This window comes from Crocodylus siamensis, chromosome 8 (assembly GCF_052110815.1).
Source record: "Crocodylus siamensis isolate JL-2025a chromosome 8, ASM5211081v1, whole genome shotgun sequence".
Lineage (NCBI taxonomy): Eukaryota > Metazoa > Chordata > Crocodylia > Crocodylidae > Crocodylus > Crocodylus siamensis.
In genome coordinates this window covers 18791228-18810426 of record NC_143402.1, presented here as the reverse complement: position 1 = coordinate 18810426, position 19199 = coordinate 18791228, and the positions used below count along the sequence as shown (strand labels likewise).

Genomic DNA, 19199 nt, shown 5'->3' with positions numbered 1-19199 from the left:
CAGTATGGGAACAATGAGGCCCAATTTGCAAATCAACCACTTACTGTCACTAAGCTAGTAAACCCTGACTAGCACTCAGCAGCTAGGCTGTTTTGGAGGTAGCATCTCTAGTTGCTATTGGCAACCATCATCTTAAAGAATTATGCCTGTTCTTTGCAGCATATTTTAATCCTTCATTTTAAGGATAATTCCATTCTCCATTAGCAGGGAAGGTTGTAGTTGATGGGGATTGAAGGGTAGTATACTACCATTTAAAATGATCCATTTAATTAATTTTTGAGGACCTTCTGCGTGTAGTTTGCTGTTTCACTGTAAATTTAAATCCCTCCTTCCTTTCCTTCCTCACATTCAGTGGCATACATGTTGTCACTGTTTTCTCCTATGGCTCAGGTACATCCTGATTATCATAAATTTGTTTTCAAGACAGGGTGGTACCTTCCAACCTGTGAGAGTCCTCGTCTGATTCCAGCCAATGCTATCAACCTGCTGCTGGACTTCCATTCCAGTGAGCTGTACAGTGCCTTGTAGTCTTACCTGTACAGAAGAGTTGTGTTTTAAAGTCACTCAAGTTAAATAATACAGTGCAGAGAAGCCTAAATAGACTGAATTGCTGGCTGACCTAAGAATTTTTGTCTTTTTAATCTCCTGCAGTATATTGAGGCTAGAATGTATTTGGGTTTTAATTTTTGACTCGGGACATTCTGTGGAAATGTCAACGCATATGTATTCTGATTCTTTTCTCTGTAGGGGGACTCCAATGAATCTAAACCTAAAAACGGGTAGAGGCTATGGAGCATCTGCTTCAGGTATCCTTTTTTTTTACCCTCTGTATCTTGACCTATTTTCTTCTTCTTTACCAGGCTTTTCATTGAGGTCACTGATGCAAATAGATGAATAAGCTGCAAATGTTTTTATATTTTCCCTTATTTATGGGGAGCTTGCATAAAATTTGAGCATCTTTAAAGCAAGAGCCACCTGCATCTTTCATAGAGATTGGTAACTGTCGGGGGGGGGGGTTGATGCCTGGAGATGTAACTCAGGAATGATCAGCTGGTCCCAAATAATCTGGAAATACCAGACGACCAGGTTATTGCTACTTTAGATTGAAAACGGGGGGGTGGGGAAGTGGCATTTATTTGTGACAGTTTCCATTGTTAAGTACAGGATGTTACTTGGGCCCAGGTTCCAGTTTCCTGACCCACACTCACTGGTACTTGCCTCCAGGAGTAGACATGCTGAGGTCACTGTGGCAACTTGCACTGTAAAGTACTAACCACTGGGCATGAAGGTAACAGAATCTGGTCTTGAAAGTGAGCTAAACATATTCCAATATGGCGCTCAGTTTATTTTGCATTTGTGTGATGAGAGGCCAAATACCTCTGGAATACTCTCTTCTCCTATTTGGGGGGACTGTCCCTTCTCCAGTCTCCATTTTCCCCCTTTCCATTACTCCCTTCTCATGATCTTTTCTATAGCTGAGAACTGGATGTAGCTGCCTCTAAAGCAGGAGTGGGCAAAATGTGGCCCACAGGGCCCCTAAAAATTTTAGAAAATTTTATATTCATCTGCTCCTGGCTGACTGTCAAAGGTGACCAGGAGCCAGGGACAGTACGACCCAGGGGAACTGGCAGGACTTGGTAGCAAGGCCAGCCTGAACCTGCCCTCCCCTCCTTCCTCCTAACCATAAGCCTCTGCCTGCCCCAGCTTTCACTGCTTCCCTGTGCACCGGCCAGCAGCTCCAGCACCACATGGTCCCTGGCTGCATCACCAGACTGCAGGAGAAGAGGGCCCATGCTGGTACCCCAGGGCCAGAAGCAGGGAGGGGGAAAGGGGGGGGGTACACGCATGCACAACCCTGCAGGGAGGGAAGGGGAGAGAGAGAGAGGCAGAAAGAACAATGAGGGAGTGTGTGTGTGTGTGTGTGTGTGTGTGTGTGTGTGTGTTCGTAGGGCAAGTCCCATACATGTGCACCCCTGACCACACAGTGCCATGCATGCAGGCCTGCAGACCCACACCCCTTCACACAGTCCAGCCACCTTTCCCTCCCTCCACTCCACATATCCAAATACATCACCCACATGTTCTCATACCCACATACCAACAGCCCCCCACAATATACAAGAGTAGGACTTCATTTTAAGGTATTGTGCAATCACCTCTGTACACTGCACAAACAGATGTAAATCAGGACAAAAATATTTTTTGAAATCAAATTAATGTATGTTGTAGATCTGGGGTCAGTAACCCCTGGCACATGTACCATTAGTGGCATGTGGAGACATTTTTCTTGGCATGCAAAGAAATTGTGTGTGTGTGTTTAGTTGCTGCTCTGGCCTCTCCTGTGCAGCCAGCCACAAGTCCCAGTGCTGGGGCAGGCACTGGGGTAGAGCCAGAAGAACACAGGCAGGGAGGCTGTCTGTATTCTACTGCCCTGCCCCTTGCTCCTAGGTTGCACCCTCCAGCCTGGCTGGCCCCTGGGGCTGGGGGAGGTGCTGCTCAGGGTTGCTGCCCTGGAGGCTTCCAGCGGGTGGCAGAGCCCTAGGCCCAGGCAGGCAGATACCCTATCCCACCCGGGGCAGCACTGGGGTGCTGAGTGCTGGGGCCAGGTTCTTGGGACAGGGTTTGGGTGGCATGCGGGGAGGTGTCATGGGCAAGCCAGCGTGGTCAGGCTGTTAGGAAGGCAGGGGCTGGGTAGGAAGTGGGGGGCAGCCCTGGGGTTCTGCGGGCTTGAGCTATGGTGGGCGGGCAGGTGGGGGTGCCCAGCAGCACCCATGGTGGGGTCTGGCCTGGCCCACAGTTTCTCAGGGATGGACCACAGCCACCCTGTGCACATGAGGATCCTGCCTGGTTGGGGCAGGCCACTGGGCTCAGGGGGCTTCCCTCTCCAGGATCAGCCTCCCTACGCAGTGCAAGCAGGGCAGAGCTGACCCCAGTGCAAGGGCCTACCTGTGGGAGACCCCTGGAGCCTGGGAACAGGTACCACGGCTGCCTCAGCCTGCCCGGGTCCCAGCCTTGCCCACCTGCTGCTCCCCTCAAGGAGCCAGGGCTGGGGGCAGGCACTGCACAGAGCCGCTGTGCTGCAGGCTCCCAGCCAGCTTGGCCCTGAGCACCGGCTGCAGCGGCTGTTTCCAGAGCCCGGGGAACAGCCTGCGGCTGCAGCTTCTACTCGCACAGTACCCAGTGTGCACAGACACCAAGCAAGGAGCTCCCTGAGCCCAGAGTCCTGCCCCAGCCAGGCAACATCCCTTTGTGGGCAGGGTGGCTGCGCCCCATCCCTGCGGACGTTTGTGGGCTGGGTGGGCCCCACCTCCAGTGCTGCTGGGCTCCACGCTATAGCCCAAGTCTCTGGAGTCCTGGGGCAGCTCCTGCTTCCTGCCTGACCCCAGCTCTCCTCTGGCTGCAGCCTTCCCAAGGACCTGGCCAGGCCAGGCAGCAACTCCCCTGGTGCCTGCTGCTCTCTGCTCCTCTCTCCCTCTCTTCCCCCTCTCATCACAACATGCTTAACAAGAAAAAAAAAATCACAAAGAAAAAGGCAGTACACGATGTTATTTATTGTCATCAGGTTTTGAATTTTTAGAAAGCCTGGTATTTGCTGTAATTAAAGCAACATTAATTTATTTATTTTAACTGTATTAAATATGCAGTGCATCCTGCCATGTATCCCCTCACCCCAGTTTTGTTTTTGTGGTGTACTGGCACTCTAGCACTTTACAAGGTAGACATTGTGGGGGTTTTGGCACTCTGGCCAAAAAATGTTGCCTACCCTTGTAGATGTTTTATTTTTAATTGTATATGTATAACAACATTTACTATACAGATTACTGGTAGTGTTTTTACTAGAAAGCGAGACAGTTACGTTTAGAAATAGATGTTGTAGAAGCATTATTTAAATTTGTAGCTGATAGTAGCTCTCTGTTTTTAAGATCAAATAATTTGCTCATCAGATTAGTGGATTAGAAGCATTGCATTAAAAGTGGTAACGTTTTATTTTCCTTTCTTCAAAGCCAAGTTGCAGCCCAAAGGTATTGATTTGGATGCCCCAGGGAATATAAATGGATTGCCTGTTATAGAAGTGGATTTAGATTCATTTGAAGACAAACCATGGAGGAAACCAGGTGGGGCCTCAAAGTTTCTTGTGGTAAATATTTTCTGCTGTTTTAAGTGGGTTTTTTGGTTCACTTTTTTTCATTCATAATTTATGTCAAGTTGGTGCTGGCTGGGCTGGGAAAGTCTGGACAGTCCAACTCCTGTCTGAGCTGCCAGTGACCCATTTATTGGCCTGAGTTATTGAGCCATGTGCAAACTTAAGTGGTGATTAGAAGAAATTGGACTGCATCTACCTGTATCTGTTAATCTAGGAAGAGCAGATAACTTTTTATTTTATATTTTATTCATATTCTGCTTCCAAAAATACACGATTCTAGTATTGGTGCAGTAGCATTCAATCCCAAAGTCAGTTGAACTTCTTAATCTTGACTTCACTGGACTATTGACGTGTGACTCATTATGAGATGTGGTCTCCTCTTCATGCACAGCAGCTTGCATGCTCTGTCCCCTCATGACCAAACCCAAAGGCACACCAGGTGCAGCTTTATAATGTCAGCATTCATGTAGGGAAGTGTCAGATGCTGAGGGAGTGATGAATTTGCTTTTGGTAAGTTAGCACTCAACCATGTAACTCCTCTGGGAATTAACTCTTGTTTGAGCTTTATATGGGTTTGTGAAGCTAGTGATAGAAAAATCATCTGTCCAGAGCCTTGTTAGGAACAGATTTAGTATTAGTTGGGAGGAAAAAAAACTTCAGAGAAAAAAAGAACCTCACCAAAGCACCTCTGAGGAAAAAACACTTGAATTTTAGTGTCAGAAAAAGGTTACCTCTTCCAAAAAAAAAAAAAAAAAGAGGCAGAATTGTATAACGGACCCTGAGACTAGATAACCTTGGGTAGGCCATCCTCTGTGTCTCCGCGTATCCTTCTGTACCATGGCAATATATTGACCCCTACCTTTACACAACACCAAGTTCTCCAGAGAGTATTTCACACAGCAGTTTTTAAGCTATTTAATGCGTGGGATGCTTTTTATCTTCCCTACCTGTATGGGGGGTGGGGGTGAGTTTTCTCCAGCAAAATGACTCTTACAGGCAAACTATGAACTGCTTTAAATTCTTTCAGTTCTTCGGATGAATTTGACTCGAAACTAATTGTAAAGACAGAGATCCAAATGCATATCCTCCCACAAATCTGTCAACCCAAGCATAAAATCCACCTGCACTTTGTCATAATGAGGAAGGAAGAAAGCTAACGATTTTTACTTACCTTTTCAAAAATACTACTAGGCCAAGTAAGTAGTATCTTTTGTAAGGCTGCCTGTGATATGCATTTGTGTCCTGCCCACCTGAAGTGGAAGGGCAGTGGGATACACAGAGAAACATGTGTTGCTCTATCAAGGTATCAGACACGAAGCACTCTGATATGGAGGGGAGTTAGACCAGATGTAAATAGAAAACACATTTCTTTTTCTTCAGCAGATCTGTCGCTGACTACAGAGAGAGAAGCTAGGGGGAAAAGCAAAATTTAAGCAGTGAGGCCAGTTAAGTTCAGAGCTACAACTGTGGGAATCGTTACTGTTCTGCTGGCTCTGGACCAAGAGTGATCCATGTATCTAAAATGTAATATTGATTTCATGTATGAATTGGAGAAAAATTAATGGAAAAATTTGGCCCATGTTTCATATTGGATGGTTCCGTATGCTACTCTAGTAGCCTGTCCCTAGAGAACCTTTTTGGGCTACACCCTAGGTGTAGACTCCACTAGCTAGTCACTCTCATTAAGTCGGGGAAGGCAAGCGGAAATGTTGTGTTTATTGAAATACTGATAAAAAGCCTAAATATGTGCTGGTAAAGCAGATCTGTGAATTGCATGTTGCTAAATTTGAGTGGGTTGAATTTGCATACCCAGGGGATGGGGCAGGAAGAGCAACTACCAGGAGAGAGAATATATGTCTTCTTGCAAAGACCCAGTGGTGGTGTGACCAGTCTGTCTAAGCCCTAATGTTCTGTAACTGGTTAAACCAAAAATGTTTCTGTAGCTGGAATGGTGAGGGTGTTCAGTGGTGCTAGGAGGCACTGCTGTAGTCAGTCCCCTTTGCTGTGAAGTCCCATCTGCACTTGTCCCTCTCCACCTTCATTTCCTTTGGCAGGAATTCCTGGCCACTTCTATTTAACTGACTGCAGTCCATGCTGAAGTAGCACATTAAACATCACAGTGAGTTGATGCTTCTTGGATGACCACAGCTCGGATCACAGCCGAACAGTGAGGCTCTGTGTGGTCCCAGTTGTACCAATAAGGCACATTCCAGCTTATCTTGGCTTAACACCATGGGCAGGCCCTAAGCAGTGAATCTGACTGAAAAAAAGCATAGGCAGTGCAGGACAGAATAGAAATGCACTTGCAAAGCTGTGGAAGGGGGAAAGCCTCTATCACCAACCTGCTTGGTCCCTTACTTCCATTAGCGCTTGACTCGGCTTCAGAATTATAGATAAAATAGCTAAGGACCCTGTGGAAAACGGAGGCAGTGAATAATTGCCTGCGAGCAGCGGCCATAACCCTGTAATATCCTGCCTTTGTGTTGAACCTTTTTCCCAGAAAACTTCAGATTTAAGTAAGATGCTGCCATCTCTAGGAAGGAACCCAGCAACAACGTTCAATGCCACTAAACAGCATTAAATGAAGAACAAATCTAATTCTGTAGAAGAATAATTATAAATGCTCTGTTTTAAGCATTTTTCGGCTCAATCTGAATGTGCAGACATCTTCACCCAGACTTGCCCTGTTAATTTGTGGCGCTGCTTCTAGGTGCTGACCTTTCTGATTACTTTAATTATGGATTCAATGAAGAAACTTGGAAAGCTTATTGTGAGAAACAGCGACGACTTCAGCTTGGATTGGACCCCTCCCCTCCTATCAGCACAGAGAATAAGATCACGGTAAGATCAACCTTCTGTGCAGCATGTAGCTGTAATTCAAGCATCTGGCTGTTTTTTTGAGTAAGGGTATAAGAGTGGAAGCTGGCTAAAAGGATTGCCCTTTTAATGTTGTTTCAGGAAAAGTAGACCTAAAAATATAACTTCATTCTTACAGTCTCTCTGCTTATGTATGGGCATGTCTACCTGAGACATTTACCACAGAGTTGCCAAATTAGCTCCCCAGTAAATGTCTCTACACGTGTTCCTAATAGGCTGCAGGAAACTAATAAACTCTGCAGCAGATTAATACTTGTATTTACAAATGCTGTGCTTCTGCGGAGTTCTTTGGTGTGTAGCAACGCACATGTAGATACTGACGGAGCTGGCTGGGGCACAAAGGTGCTTCAGTGTGGGGGCTACCTTCTGGCTAGTCGTGTACTAGAGCACACTCGTGCCCCAGCCAGCCCCTCCGCAGCATGTTGAGCTGGGTTAGAGCAGCCCCATGCTGGCAGGCTGACTCCCCTGGGTCCCTTGCCAGCCAGGGTTGCTCTGATTCAGCTCAGCATGATGTGGTCCCAGGCACATGTAAGTGGCACAGCGGGGAGCAATAAACCCTGGCAAAATATGTATAGGTGGTAGACACACCCAGTCACTCCTGTTGAAGGAAGAACTCCAGCCTTTGACAGGCTAGTATGAACCCCTATGGGATAGCAAGACTTGGGTGACTCCCCAGAGAAGCCTGTGTCTTTTGTGGGGTGTTGAGGGTGGGATGGTAATACTGCTAAGGTCCTTTGGTTAGGAGATCCTGTATTTGAGGTCGGTGTTGGGGAGACTTAACTTGTTCAGAAGTCCTGTGTCCTGCTTGACAGGATATAGGACTACAGGATAAGGACGATCATATGCCTAGAAGTGTCAAAGATCTTGTGAGAGAACAGCTTAAGAGGCTGGACATCCACAAATCAGCTGGCCCAGATGGAATGCACCCAAGAGTGCTAAAAGAGTTGGCTGATATCATACCATGACCAATGGCAAGGATATTTGAGAACTCATGGTGCTCGGGAGAGGTCCCTGAAGATTGGAAGAGGGCCAACATAGTGCCTGACTTGAAGGAAGGAAGATCCAGGAAACTACAGGCCAATCAGTTTGACGTTAATCCGTGGAATGATCTTGGAAAAAATTCATCAAAGAAACCATCAACAACAGGCTAACGGAAGGCAACATCCTGAGAGAGAGCCAACACGGCTTCATTGTGGGTAGGTCTTGCCTGACCAACCTCATTTCCTTCTGTAACCAGGTGACGCATCACCTGGACAAAGGAGAAGAGGTTGATGTTATGTATTTAGATTTCAGAAAAGCCTTTGACTTGGTCTCCCATGATGTACTCATGGTAAAATTGGGGAACTGCGGTCTTGACAACCTTATGGTCTGATGGCTGGGGAGCTGGCTTCTTGGTCAGACCCAGAGAGTGATAGTTGATGGAACAGAGTCAACATGGACAGTTTTGCAAGGTGGGCAGATGAAAACCTGATGACCTTCAACGTGGAGAAATGCAAGGTGCTTCACCTCTGGAGAAAACCTACATCATACTTACAGGCTTGGCAGTGCTACGCTCACTAGCACCATGACCAAAAGACTTGCGGGGGGGGGGAGGGGTCATGATTGACCACAAGATGAACATGAGCCACTAATGGGATGCCGCAGCTGGCAAGCCCAAATAAAATTCTGGCTTGCATCTACTGATGCATCTCAAGCAAACCCCAAGAAGTCATCCTCCCGCTTTACTCGGCCTTGGTGAGGCCACAGCTGAAGTACTGCATCCAATTCTGGGCTCCACACTTTAGAAAGGATGTGGAGAAGCTTGAGAGAGTCCAGAAAAGAACCATGCACATGATTAGAGATCAAGAGAACAGGCCTTATGAAGAGAAACTGAGAGGCATGGGACTCTTCAGCCTGGAAAAGTGAAGGCTCAGGGGTGACTTGGTGGCAGCTTATAAGTATATGAGTGTGCATCGGGAACCGGGAGAGCATCTGTTCACCAGGGCACCCCAAGGGAAGACTAGGTCTAGCGGTCAGAAACTGCTGGAACACCATTTTTTAAACTGGACATAAGGAAAAACTTCTTTACCATCAGAGTCTTCAGTCTGGAATAGACTCCCCCCTCTCCCTTCCTCCCCCCCCCAAGTGGTGCAAGCACCCACTCTGGATACCTTTTTAAGAAATACTTGGATGCTTATCTTGCTGGAGTGATTGGACCCCAGCGGACTTCCTGCCCCTTAGGCAGGGGGTTGGACCCAGTGATCTCGCAAGGTCCCTTCTAGCCCTAATGTCTATGAAATTTATGATTTAAGGCTGATCTGTGGGGCAATTCTAACCTGGAGGGGAGCCATAGCCTATTCACTCCTTGGCATCTCTCCTGAGACTGTATCAGTTGTGTTGGTGACTTTTGTGGTGCCCACCAGCATCACCAAGCAGAAACGGGATAGTAACATTTCCCTGGGTAGGATTTGCCCTGGTGAGGTAGAGGCTGAAGTCTCCACATCCCTCTTTCAGTTCTGCAAGATAGAACTGAATAAAAACAGGACCATACTCAGGTTAATTTAAACCATAGTGTTTCAAATGTACATTGAAAATAGAGAGGCCATCCAGTTTGCATCTCCATATCTGTTTGGCAACCATGGTTTCAGTTAGATCACTACAGTGGTGTTCTGCTTTCTATGTTGGAGATGCTTCTATTATCAAGAGTGAATCTGTGTTGCTTTTAATGCAGTTGGTAACTGAAGGCACCAAATGCAATTTCCCCTCCTCGTACCCTCTCAGGTTCAGCAAGGAAGGACAGGAAATGCAGAGAAGGAAGTGGAGAACAGCATCATCAAAACAGAATTCAAAACCGGACTTTGTGGCTCTCGTGGGAGGGCGCATGAAGGCTGGGCCTCCCCCAAACAGGTGAGGACATTTCCAGGCACCATTTCGGAGCCAGCAGCTATCATGTATTGCACACTGGACAAGTTGGGATTCAGCAGGTTCACCTCTGAATTTCTCTCATGCAGACCTTGCTCAGAATTGGCCATGTTTCTGGGAATGCTTGTTCCAGTTCCTTACCCAGTTGGCATCCTCACTGTAGCGCTCTGGGTGGGTCCAGCCTGTTGCTTAGTTCAGGCATTCTAGCTTGTCTGTGCTAGGGGAGGGATGAAATAAGACACGTCCCTCCTTTTTAGTTTTTGGGCTGTTGCCTCATCATCATAGGCCTGATCCAATTCCCTTTTAGCTGGCCTTTGCAATGCCTTGCTCACAGATGGGTCCAGTGCTTGGCAACTGCCAAAAGGAACTACTTGATCTCAGAACTGCCTGCTGAACAATTAGTATGAGATCAACTGGACACTTGGTGATTTTTTTTTTCCTGAGGAAATGGTCCAAGGAGGGTGGACAGTGTTTAATGCTGATCCTGGTTGGCAGCCTGTGCTGGGCAAGTCACCTTACTGGCAGTATGAAACTGACTGTTTTCTGTAAGGAGTTTGGGAAGCTTGGTTATGTGAAAGCAAATGAAGTTTTTGCTCCATGTTATCCAGGACTTTGCACAATTCTGTCTACATCCAGGGACAAATCCAGTACTCTCATCCCACCCTTTACAATAAGGATTTCATCACACCTAGAGAGAGTGCTTCAAGGGCCAAATCTAGATCATTCAAACAAAAGCCTTTAATATCTACCCCTTTCCATTTAAGCGGTTCACTTACTTTTTCATGCTTCTTAACAGTGAAATGAGACCTGTCAGTTCTGTTTTTTTCTTGCTCACATGTGATACCCTTCTGCTGAGCTTTTCCAAAGTCTTTACAATCCAGAGTAACCTGCTCCTACAAAGATTGCTCCCTAGCATGGCAAATATGCAACAGGGGGAGATTAGGTTCAGGAGCAGCAATGGACCTGTGCTTCTTCCTTGTCTGTCTCTTTCACCAGTTTAGAGTCTGGTCCCCTGTTTCTGTGCAGAGACACTTTATTGTGGGGCCCAGTAGAGCTCTCACAGTAGTATCCTTTCTATGGAAGGAGCACTAGGCCCAGGGATGGAGAGACAAATCTGTCTGAGGATCAGAGCTGTCACTAAAATAGCCGTGGGCCCTAAGGTGTCTGCAGCTCTTGGGGAGTCGGTTATGAAGTAGTGCAGAGTCTGAGATGCCTCTGAACCAAGGGCTTTGGGTGATTAAGCACTCGCCACTCTTGTTGGGTTTGATCCTGTATCCCCTGCAGTAGTTCCATTGACATCTGCTGAATAAACAGCGTTTTGAAACACTCGGGGTATTCATGGTCTTAGCAGCTCTCAGTGGCAGTAGTGTGTGCGATACCTCTTGATCATGTGCTGCTGATGATTTAAGGAAACCAGGTCATTCCCAGCAAGCAGAACTCGGTTTATGCTTGTGTGAAACTGCCACTTCTAATGTTTTTGTGGAATCTTAGAAGAGATGTACCTATTTTGTACCAGGAAGCTGGGTGGGACGATCGACGTGATTGGTGGACAGGCAGGTACAATTAGGAGAGTAGAAGGAAGACGTCGTGATAAACATGCCTCGGAGGAAAATCCCATCCAGGTAAATGGTTTGGATCTGTCTTCACAAACGTTTGATGTTGCATGTGCTTCAGTGAACTCTCGGCAACTGTCTGTCCCATAAGTGCTGGACTTGGTCCCTCAGTGTGGGATGAAGGATGTCTGTAACATAACAGACAGTCAGTCCAGACATTCAGTGATAATTTGGTCATTCCCCTGGGGTGTGGGACCATCTCCTAGGGAAACGGGTTTGAACCTAGCTTGGCTCTTATCACAGGCTGGAATTTGTGTTTAGAGAAGATGTCTGTGTCAGGGTATTCCTTTGCATACTGGCCTGGTGCCATCTCCCCCAGAGTAAAGGATAAAATGCTGAGAGAGTCTCCTGATTTATTTATTTTTAATCCCTTCTCTATAATGCTGGGGTTGCAGGCCACAGGACATGCACCAGCAGCACATGTCAGTGTGTTAGAATTGCAAGTTATCTGTTTTGTTTTCATGTTAAGGTCCTTGGAGATCATGGAAATAAGCCACAACCCCCGCAGCAGCCCCAGCAACCATCGCAGCCCCAGCAGCCACCCCAGCAGCAGCCATTTGCACCACCAGCGGGCCCCCCGCCACCTCCACTTGCTGGACCACCTCCACCACACTTTCTGCACCCTCCTCCTCCAGTTACTTCTGTCCCTCCACCTCTGCACCCTCCAGGTAGGTATTTTCATGTGGCGGTCTTGCTCATCCTGTTGTCTCTGGGGGCATTCAGTTTGCAGTTTAGGGAAACCAAAGGGCTCCCCAGTATTATTAATGGTTGTAGCAGGTCACTGAAGTTTGATTTTTAGATGGAGGTGCCATGTATGATTGCCTCTCCCAACCTCTACCTCCATGTGCCCAAGATCTGTGTGTTTTTTAATAAGAGCTTCTTTTCCTTGCAGCACTTTACTTTTTGTGAGTTGCTGATGACACCTGAGCCTTGGATACCAGGGTGGTAGTATATAGGAAAGTGATTAGGATGGGTCTTTGAAGGAACCTGGGAGTGGAGGGATTGCCCTTCTGGATCAGACCAGTGGACCCTCTATTCTAGGATCCTATCTGATGATAGCTAATGCTAGATACTTCAGAGGCGGGGTGCCAGAACCTCCATGTTGGACAGTCCTGGGGTAATGTGCCTATTGGACCTTTTTTCTTAGTCCAGGTCAGTTAGTGGTTGGATTAGGTCCTGAAGTAGGAGAGCATATGGATTTAATAGACATGAGACGCATCTTTTTGTTGCACTGGAGGTCTCCGAATATTCTTAGAACTTAAATATCCTCAAATTTAAATGGATATTAGACCTGTACTCTTTTTGTGTTTAAGAAAAGTAGTGCAAATGAGGTAACTAGTGGGCTTCTGGCAACTAGTGAATGTCTCCACAGTATCCTTGAGTTGTGCACCCTTAAGTCTTTAGGTGGGTATGGAGACTCCACAATACTTCAAGGTGACATCAACTTAAACTGTGTATCCACCCGAACACTCCACCTGCTGAGGCTGTTAAACCTAGGATGTCAAACATGATGAGATGGGAGGGGAGAGTTATTTTGGTCTAAGTAGGTGACATTTTGCATATGAGCAGTTCCACTGCTTCTTCTTTGTATTGAATCACTTGGCATGCTCTGTATCCCATGACTCTTGCACAGCAGGGAGAGATGCTTTGATGGTAAAAGTATATACTCATAAAGCTGCTCATATTGGCAGGAGAAGCTGGGTATTTGCAGAAGCTGAAACTATTTTAAATTCACTTTTAGAATATGAGTCCATTTCCAATCCATATAATGCATGTGGTCAGGATAAACCTGTATACTTCCCACCTAACTTTAAAAGGCGACTGCTTGGAGGAAAGGATCACAGGGTACTACTTGGAATAGGCCTCTGGACTTTGGAAGGCTTAGGTTCGACACTCAGGGCTCTTGATGCATGGTGTTTCCATCTCTAAAAGATTATGCAGGGAGACTTAACATTAATGTTTTGAGAACTTTGAGCTGGAGATGGGCAACTTGGGAGAGGAGAATCAGTTCAGTGCATGTCGTATCTTTTTACAAGTGGGCCTGTTGAGAAGACTGATGACTGACTGTGGCTGACTATAAGCTGTAGTCTGTCTTATCCAGGGTAGCAGAAGCACAACATAAGCTTTGGAGCACAAGTTCATGTTACACACGTACTTTTTCTCCAGACAAAAAAAATCCTTTCTCAAAAAAAAAACAAAACCCTGCCACTCCTGGTTCTTCTGTTGTGTGTTGATGCAGGCCCAGATTAGATCTCCTGAAAAACTATTTACTCTGAACAGCCAGTTTCATTCATTTTTTCTTTTGACCCAGTGTTTCACGAACCAGTCTCCTAGAGGAAAGCCAAGTCATCTTTAAATGCTGGTGCCTTTTCACCAGCAGGTGTGCAAGACCACTAGTTTTTAGTCAGTCTTCTACATTTTAAGGAGAAGGTTAGGGCCAGATGATCCAAAATTGCAGCAAGGTAATTGAAAGCTGCAAGTTCCAGTTCCGATTCCTTTCTTCCCTCCCATGTGTGCCTGCTTCTTTCAACTGACCTTTCCTTTTATAAACCAAGCAGTCTGCTTCTGATTCCTACCCTGTCAGCACCTTTGAGGCATGAACTACTCTGCATTTCTGTTCCCTGAATCTCCTTGCTCAGGTTCCTGCCCCACCTTGGGAGGGGTGGAAGAAAAGAGGTGCTGTCTGGCTTACAGGGTGATCATTCTAACAGAAGATAGATCCTTGAAGGAATCCACCATTGCTGTCAGATAACAGCCTCCTGCTGCTGCAGAAATGCCCTGGATTCTAGGAGAGGGTTCTGGTTTTCCCTCTTATTCAAACCAAACCAAACCAAGGATGTTATTTTTTCAAAGCAAAAGAAGCTGATTCTGTGATGCTGTTGGTGACCATGACTTGTTGCCCCAAACATTTGATTGGTTTGTTGGATGTTGCCGGAGAAGTGGTATTTTGTTGCCGGAGAAGTGGTAGGTGCTTACAAACTGCTGCCAATCACCAGTATAGTCTTGATGCCTAGCAAAACTAGAGCATGATAGTAGAAAGAATGAGGAGCTTTGACAAACACCGAGGCCACTTTTCTTGTCCCTGCAGTTTGTCGGTGGGATGTATGCTGTCAGTTTTGGATTCCTTTAACTAGGCACAGAAATATCAGCCATCTCCTGAAACACTTCCCCTCCCCTTCATCAGCTGCTAGCAAATCTGTCTCTCTTCCCCTTGAACGTGAGCCTTGCCATGGTGATCAATGTCTTTTTCACTTTGGGCTGGAATGCTGCCATGCTGCCAGCTGAAAGCAAAGAGCTTTGTGGGGTTTTACGCGGTCTAACATGGAAGCTGGTCCTCTGACAGGAAGAAGTCGGCAAAAGTACGTTGAACTAATACTGCACTCTCTTCACTGGCTCCTTATTGTGAAGGTCCAGAGTAAATACACTTTCAGGACATCTAATCCATAGGGACACATTGCTCCTGTGTGCTGATGAATAATGGACAGCCTTATAGCCTGCTTGGTCTCCTTTTAGCGCTTGATTCTGTGATAGCTAAGAAGAGGAAGGGAACATTTTGACAGACTTTGCTCGTATATGCCTGGCCTCAGCAGAAGGATGCCAGTGAGCTGGGCTCTAACCTTGGGTTCATTAAGGATGTGCTTTTCTTATTGTCTTCACTAGGTTTGTTTTCTTGTCTCCATAGGTTTACCACCACCAGGTCCCATTCCAGGTAGGCTCTTGATTTGCTTAGTTTTAAGTGGCAGTGATTCTCATGAACGCACATAAACGTCCGGCCTTGAGCCCTCAGTTTAGTATGAAATGGAGCGAAGATGAGGCCTGTTGTGCTCAGTCAGGCTTAGCCTTATAAATGCTGAAAAGCCTTGCCATCTTGGACCACTCCAGCTGCTTCAGTAATATTGCCTGTGGTGACTTAAAACAGTCTTTTTTTGTCTCTGAAGACTTTCTCAGAAATAGAACTGGAGAATTTTAACACAGGAGTCCTTTTGCCAGTCAAGTTTTGAGAGACCTAACCTCTTGTCACTGCAGGATCTTGCATAGGGACAAGTCTCCTGCCTTAAGTGACAGATGGATGCATCCTGTAAGATTTTTGCAGAGTATGGAGAATGAGGTGCGGCCACAGCCATTCTCATTGGACATCCTCTCTCCCTTGATGGGCAGAGCTGGTGAATGTTAATGAGCAAATGAAACAAATGGAAACCTTGCAATCTGGAACACTCCCAAACTGAGAGTAAGTTCAGAACCGGATAACTTCTCATTGTATGCTTGTTTCATTGCAGTCTTGCTGCAAGTCTGGTTCTTTTTCTCTTATTGAATCAACCTCACTTGTAGTGAGCTTGGATCTAGCAAAACTCACCTGTAGCAAAACCAAGTGCAGATCCCAGCCTGTTTCAGGACCCCGCACTTGCCCCGTGCAGTTCTGGTTTATTTAGATTGCAGCTATGTTCTGGAAATAAAGGAGGTGAGGTTTATCTTGGTTGAAGGGGCTGCTACAGCAGCTAATTAGACTGAAAAGGGAAAATGCATGGAAAATACCCAGTGAGAATTTTCAGCTCTGTTGTAGTTAGAGAAAGGTGCATGACACATACCTGTAGTCATCGGCCTTTTTGCTCAACAATAGTAAGTGCTCCTGAACAAGTGTCACAAGCATTATTACTTGCTCTGATTTGTATCTTTCCAAAAAAAAAAAAGGAATTTTCCAGAAAAGGAGAATACTGACTTAAAATGTCAGATTGCTTTCTTTAAACGTGATTTTTAAACAGTTGGCAGAGGAATTTCTGAGCTGCTTCAAGCCAACATTTTACTCATCAATGGCAATGACGTCATGTTAGCAGCCTATAATTTTGTTACACAAAACTATGGGTAATGCTTTCAAGAGCACATAGGGCACCATTTTCAGAAGTGACTTAGCTACTTGGAAGTTCTACGTGACTTAATTTTCTAAATTACTCTGGTTTTGAAAATGTTGTCTCCATCTCTCAAGTTGCCTGTTCTTGTAACTGAAATTTGGCTGCTTTTTCAGGTGGAAAGCAGTCCTAGGGCCCTCAAAAATCCCACCTCTGAGTTCAGTTAGTGCTATACCCTACCATGTTTTCTGCCTCCTTGCAGGGTAGTTCTGCTTAAAAAGAAACTTTTTTCCCCAGTGAACATAATAGGCTTCCCTGCTGTGTTGAGCTCAGTGTACAACTAAACCATCCTTCCAGTTGTAATCAGCTGGCATCCTGATAGTCAAGCTCTTTGTTTCTCTGTTTTCATTGTGACTTGAAGGGTTAATGGAGGGGAAAATCTGAGTCTTAATTTTTTGTTGATGCCAAATGAGCCAGGATTTAAGTTAATTCATACTCCTGTAGCTGTGGTGGTTCTGTAGGGCTACTAGAAGTAAGAACAGTAGAAGTTTTAATTCTGGTAAAGGGATACAGTACTATATACACTCAAACTAGACTAGAGTAAAATGTTGCTGTTTGTGTTGTGCAGTGCAGAACTGTAGTTTCACTGCCTAATTGTGAATGTTAATAAAGTCTTGGCAGCTGACTACGATCTCTTTGTGACCACTTCTGCTTTTATTTGTAGGGTTGTTTCCTCCCCCACTGGCTCCTCCACCAGCCCTCCTCATTCCAACACTCGATGGGTAAGAGAGAATCTTTCCAGGCTTGTTCTGTGTAACCAGATGTTGCTTGCTAGAGTGGAGCAAAATTACAGGGGGCGGGAAGCTTGCTAAGGAAGTAGGATATGTTGCGTTTCTCTTACAGGCTTGAGAGCACTGATGTTAGGAGTTAAGTCTGCTTAACTCCTAACATCAGTGGTAGGATGTGTGGATGCTATCTGTGGTCACATATATCTAGGTATACTAGACAGATGACCGCACAGGTGCAAAGAATGCTGAAGTTTGGGTGTAGAAAAGCTTCCAGACTGGCCCTAAATTGGAAGGAAAAAGTGAAATGACCAGATAGATTAAAGCTATCTGAGAAAGTTAACCTGTTATGGCAAGGCTTGCACCAAGCTTGCTGGTGCCTTTTGCATATCCAACTTTGTGGATACATTCAGGACTGCGCCATATTTCTCTAGCATTTTTTGTTAGGAATCTCCACAAACACTCTGTTGCCACTAATTATTTTTCCAGAAGCATTATTAGATCCACCTTGCAAAGGTCCTAGAGAGAAGCTAATGCACAAAAGCATGAAATGTGTTTATTTATATGCCCAAGCCTATGTACAGATCCAGGAACAGAACTTGAATTGCAGGGCTCTTGGTACTAAGTTTTCATGCCCACATCACATTCTCTTAATGCCCCAGGGAGTCATGTAGGAGATGAAATGATGTAATGTCAGTTGTCTTGCTGCCCTACTATTCCCAGATGATAAAAACAATATGACCTGTTACCGAGGCTTAATAATTCTTACATGAAACATGCTGAAGGCAAAGTATGGCAATTTTTGCCATGTGTGCTGAAGTATACCATCATGTCTGGCTTTGTGTTCTGGTGCATTGAATTCTCTCTAGTAACTGGTTTCTTGGTTGTCTGCCACCATTTGTTATGATGGAAAACCAGTCCCAACAACACAAGAACCAGAACAAGCAGGTGTCGTCATCCCGTTTCCCTACCCCCAACATGATTAAACCAAAGCAAAACTTTTTCATGGATTCTGAACGGTTTTGGTATCTCAACATTACATTCCATTTTTCCACTTCCATGCTGCCTCCCCCAGTTTGACATGTAAATACTCTTTTGCCTCACTGACTCTTAAAGAAGCAGGTATTTGTACCTTCATGTGAGGTCATTTTTCTTGCATTAGGATGTTGCCAGTGTGGGGGGAGGGTGGGGCTCATGCTGAATAATCTGTGCCCAGGGGAGGATGATGTTAGTCAGGACTTCTGGCCATAGAGCATATCCCCACCCTGGTGGCCTTTTCCTGCCCTTCCCAGCAAGACCTCCAGGTCTGCCCAGCCTCCCCCTGTGGTAAGGTCTGATACCCATTACTGAACCAGTATGAAGGAGCCAGTCTGCAGCAGTCAGGAGTGGGGGATATGCTGGTATAGTGACCAAGCTTGGGAAGGAATCACAACTTGGACTTATGTGGGTCCAGCCATGTCTATCCTGATGTGCCCTGCATGTTAAGCTAATGGCAGGTACCTGACCTTAGTAACTCATATCCTTGTGCTCTTTCCAAAGTCAGCCAGCCAGCTACAATAACAGACAACCACCTCCGTTTGGCTACAACTCTGCAGGTGAGTACTGGAGCGATGAGTGGATGATATTTTTTGTTTCCCAGTGGACAGTGGTTGGCAGCTTACCCTTCTGCGAGGATGACTTGAATCTATGTTGAGGTGACTTTGGAAAGCCTTGCTGTTACTTAGAAACATCCCAGCTGCATTCAGTGGGTGTTTGACAGTGGGGAAAGCAGGAAGCACTCAAGCTGGTCTTGGACCAGTGATGTTTTCTGAAAGAGTGCCATGTTCTGGGTGTGGTATTGCTCAGGGGAATCCTTACAGTTGCAATTCTCAGCCCTGGTTTAGCTGCTTTTGATGCTGATATCTGTCAGCCATACAGAAATCCCCCTGCACTCTCAGCAGCAGTCCTGGCTCTGTTGGGAAGAGCATGTTTCTCCTCCATAAATCTTTGACTCTGTTGCAAATGTCCCCTCCCCAACTCTATCCTCCTTTCCCAC

The 19199-nt window shown here is 45.9% G+C and overlaps 1 protein-coding gene across 1 annotated transcript in view; it reads left to right on the top strand.

Moving 5' to 3' along the window:
* The window catches only part of LOC149858154 (uncharacterized), a 41140-nt gene that overhangs the window by 13561 nt on the left and 8380 nt on the right, over positions 1-19199 (top strand). Inside the window, 10 exon segments of the mRNA XM_090061263.1 lie at positions 748-806; positions 4005-4115; positions 6855-6985; positions 9782-9853; positions 9855-9907; positions 11439-11544; positions 12005-12203; positions 15218-15244; positions 17104-17161; positions 18704-18759. Coding sequence (XP_089917389.1) covers positions 748-806; positions 4005-4115; positions 6855-6985; positions 9782-9853; positions 9855-9907; positions 11439-11544; positions 12005-12203; positions 15218-15244; positions 17104-17161; positions 18704-18759 — 872 coding nt within the window.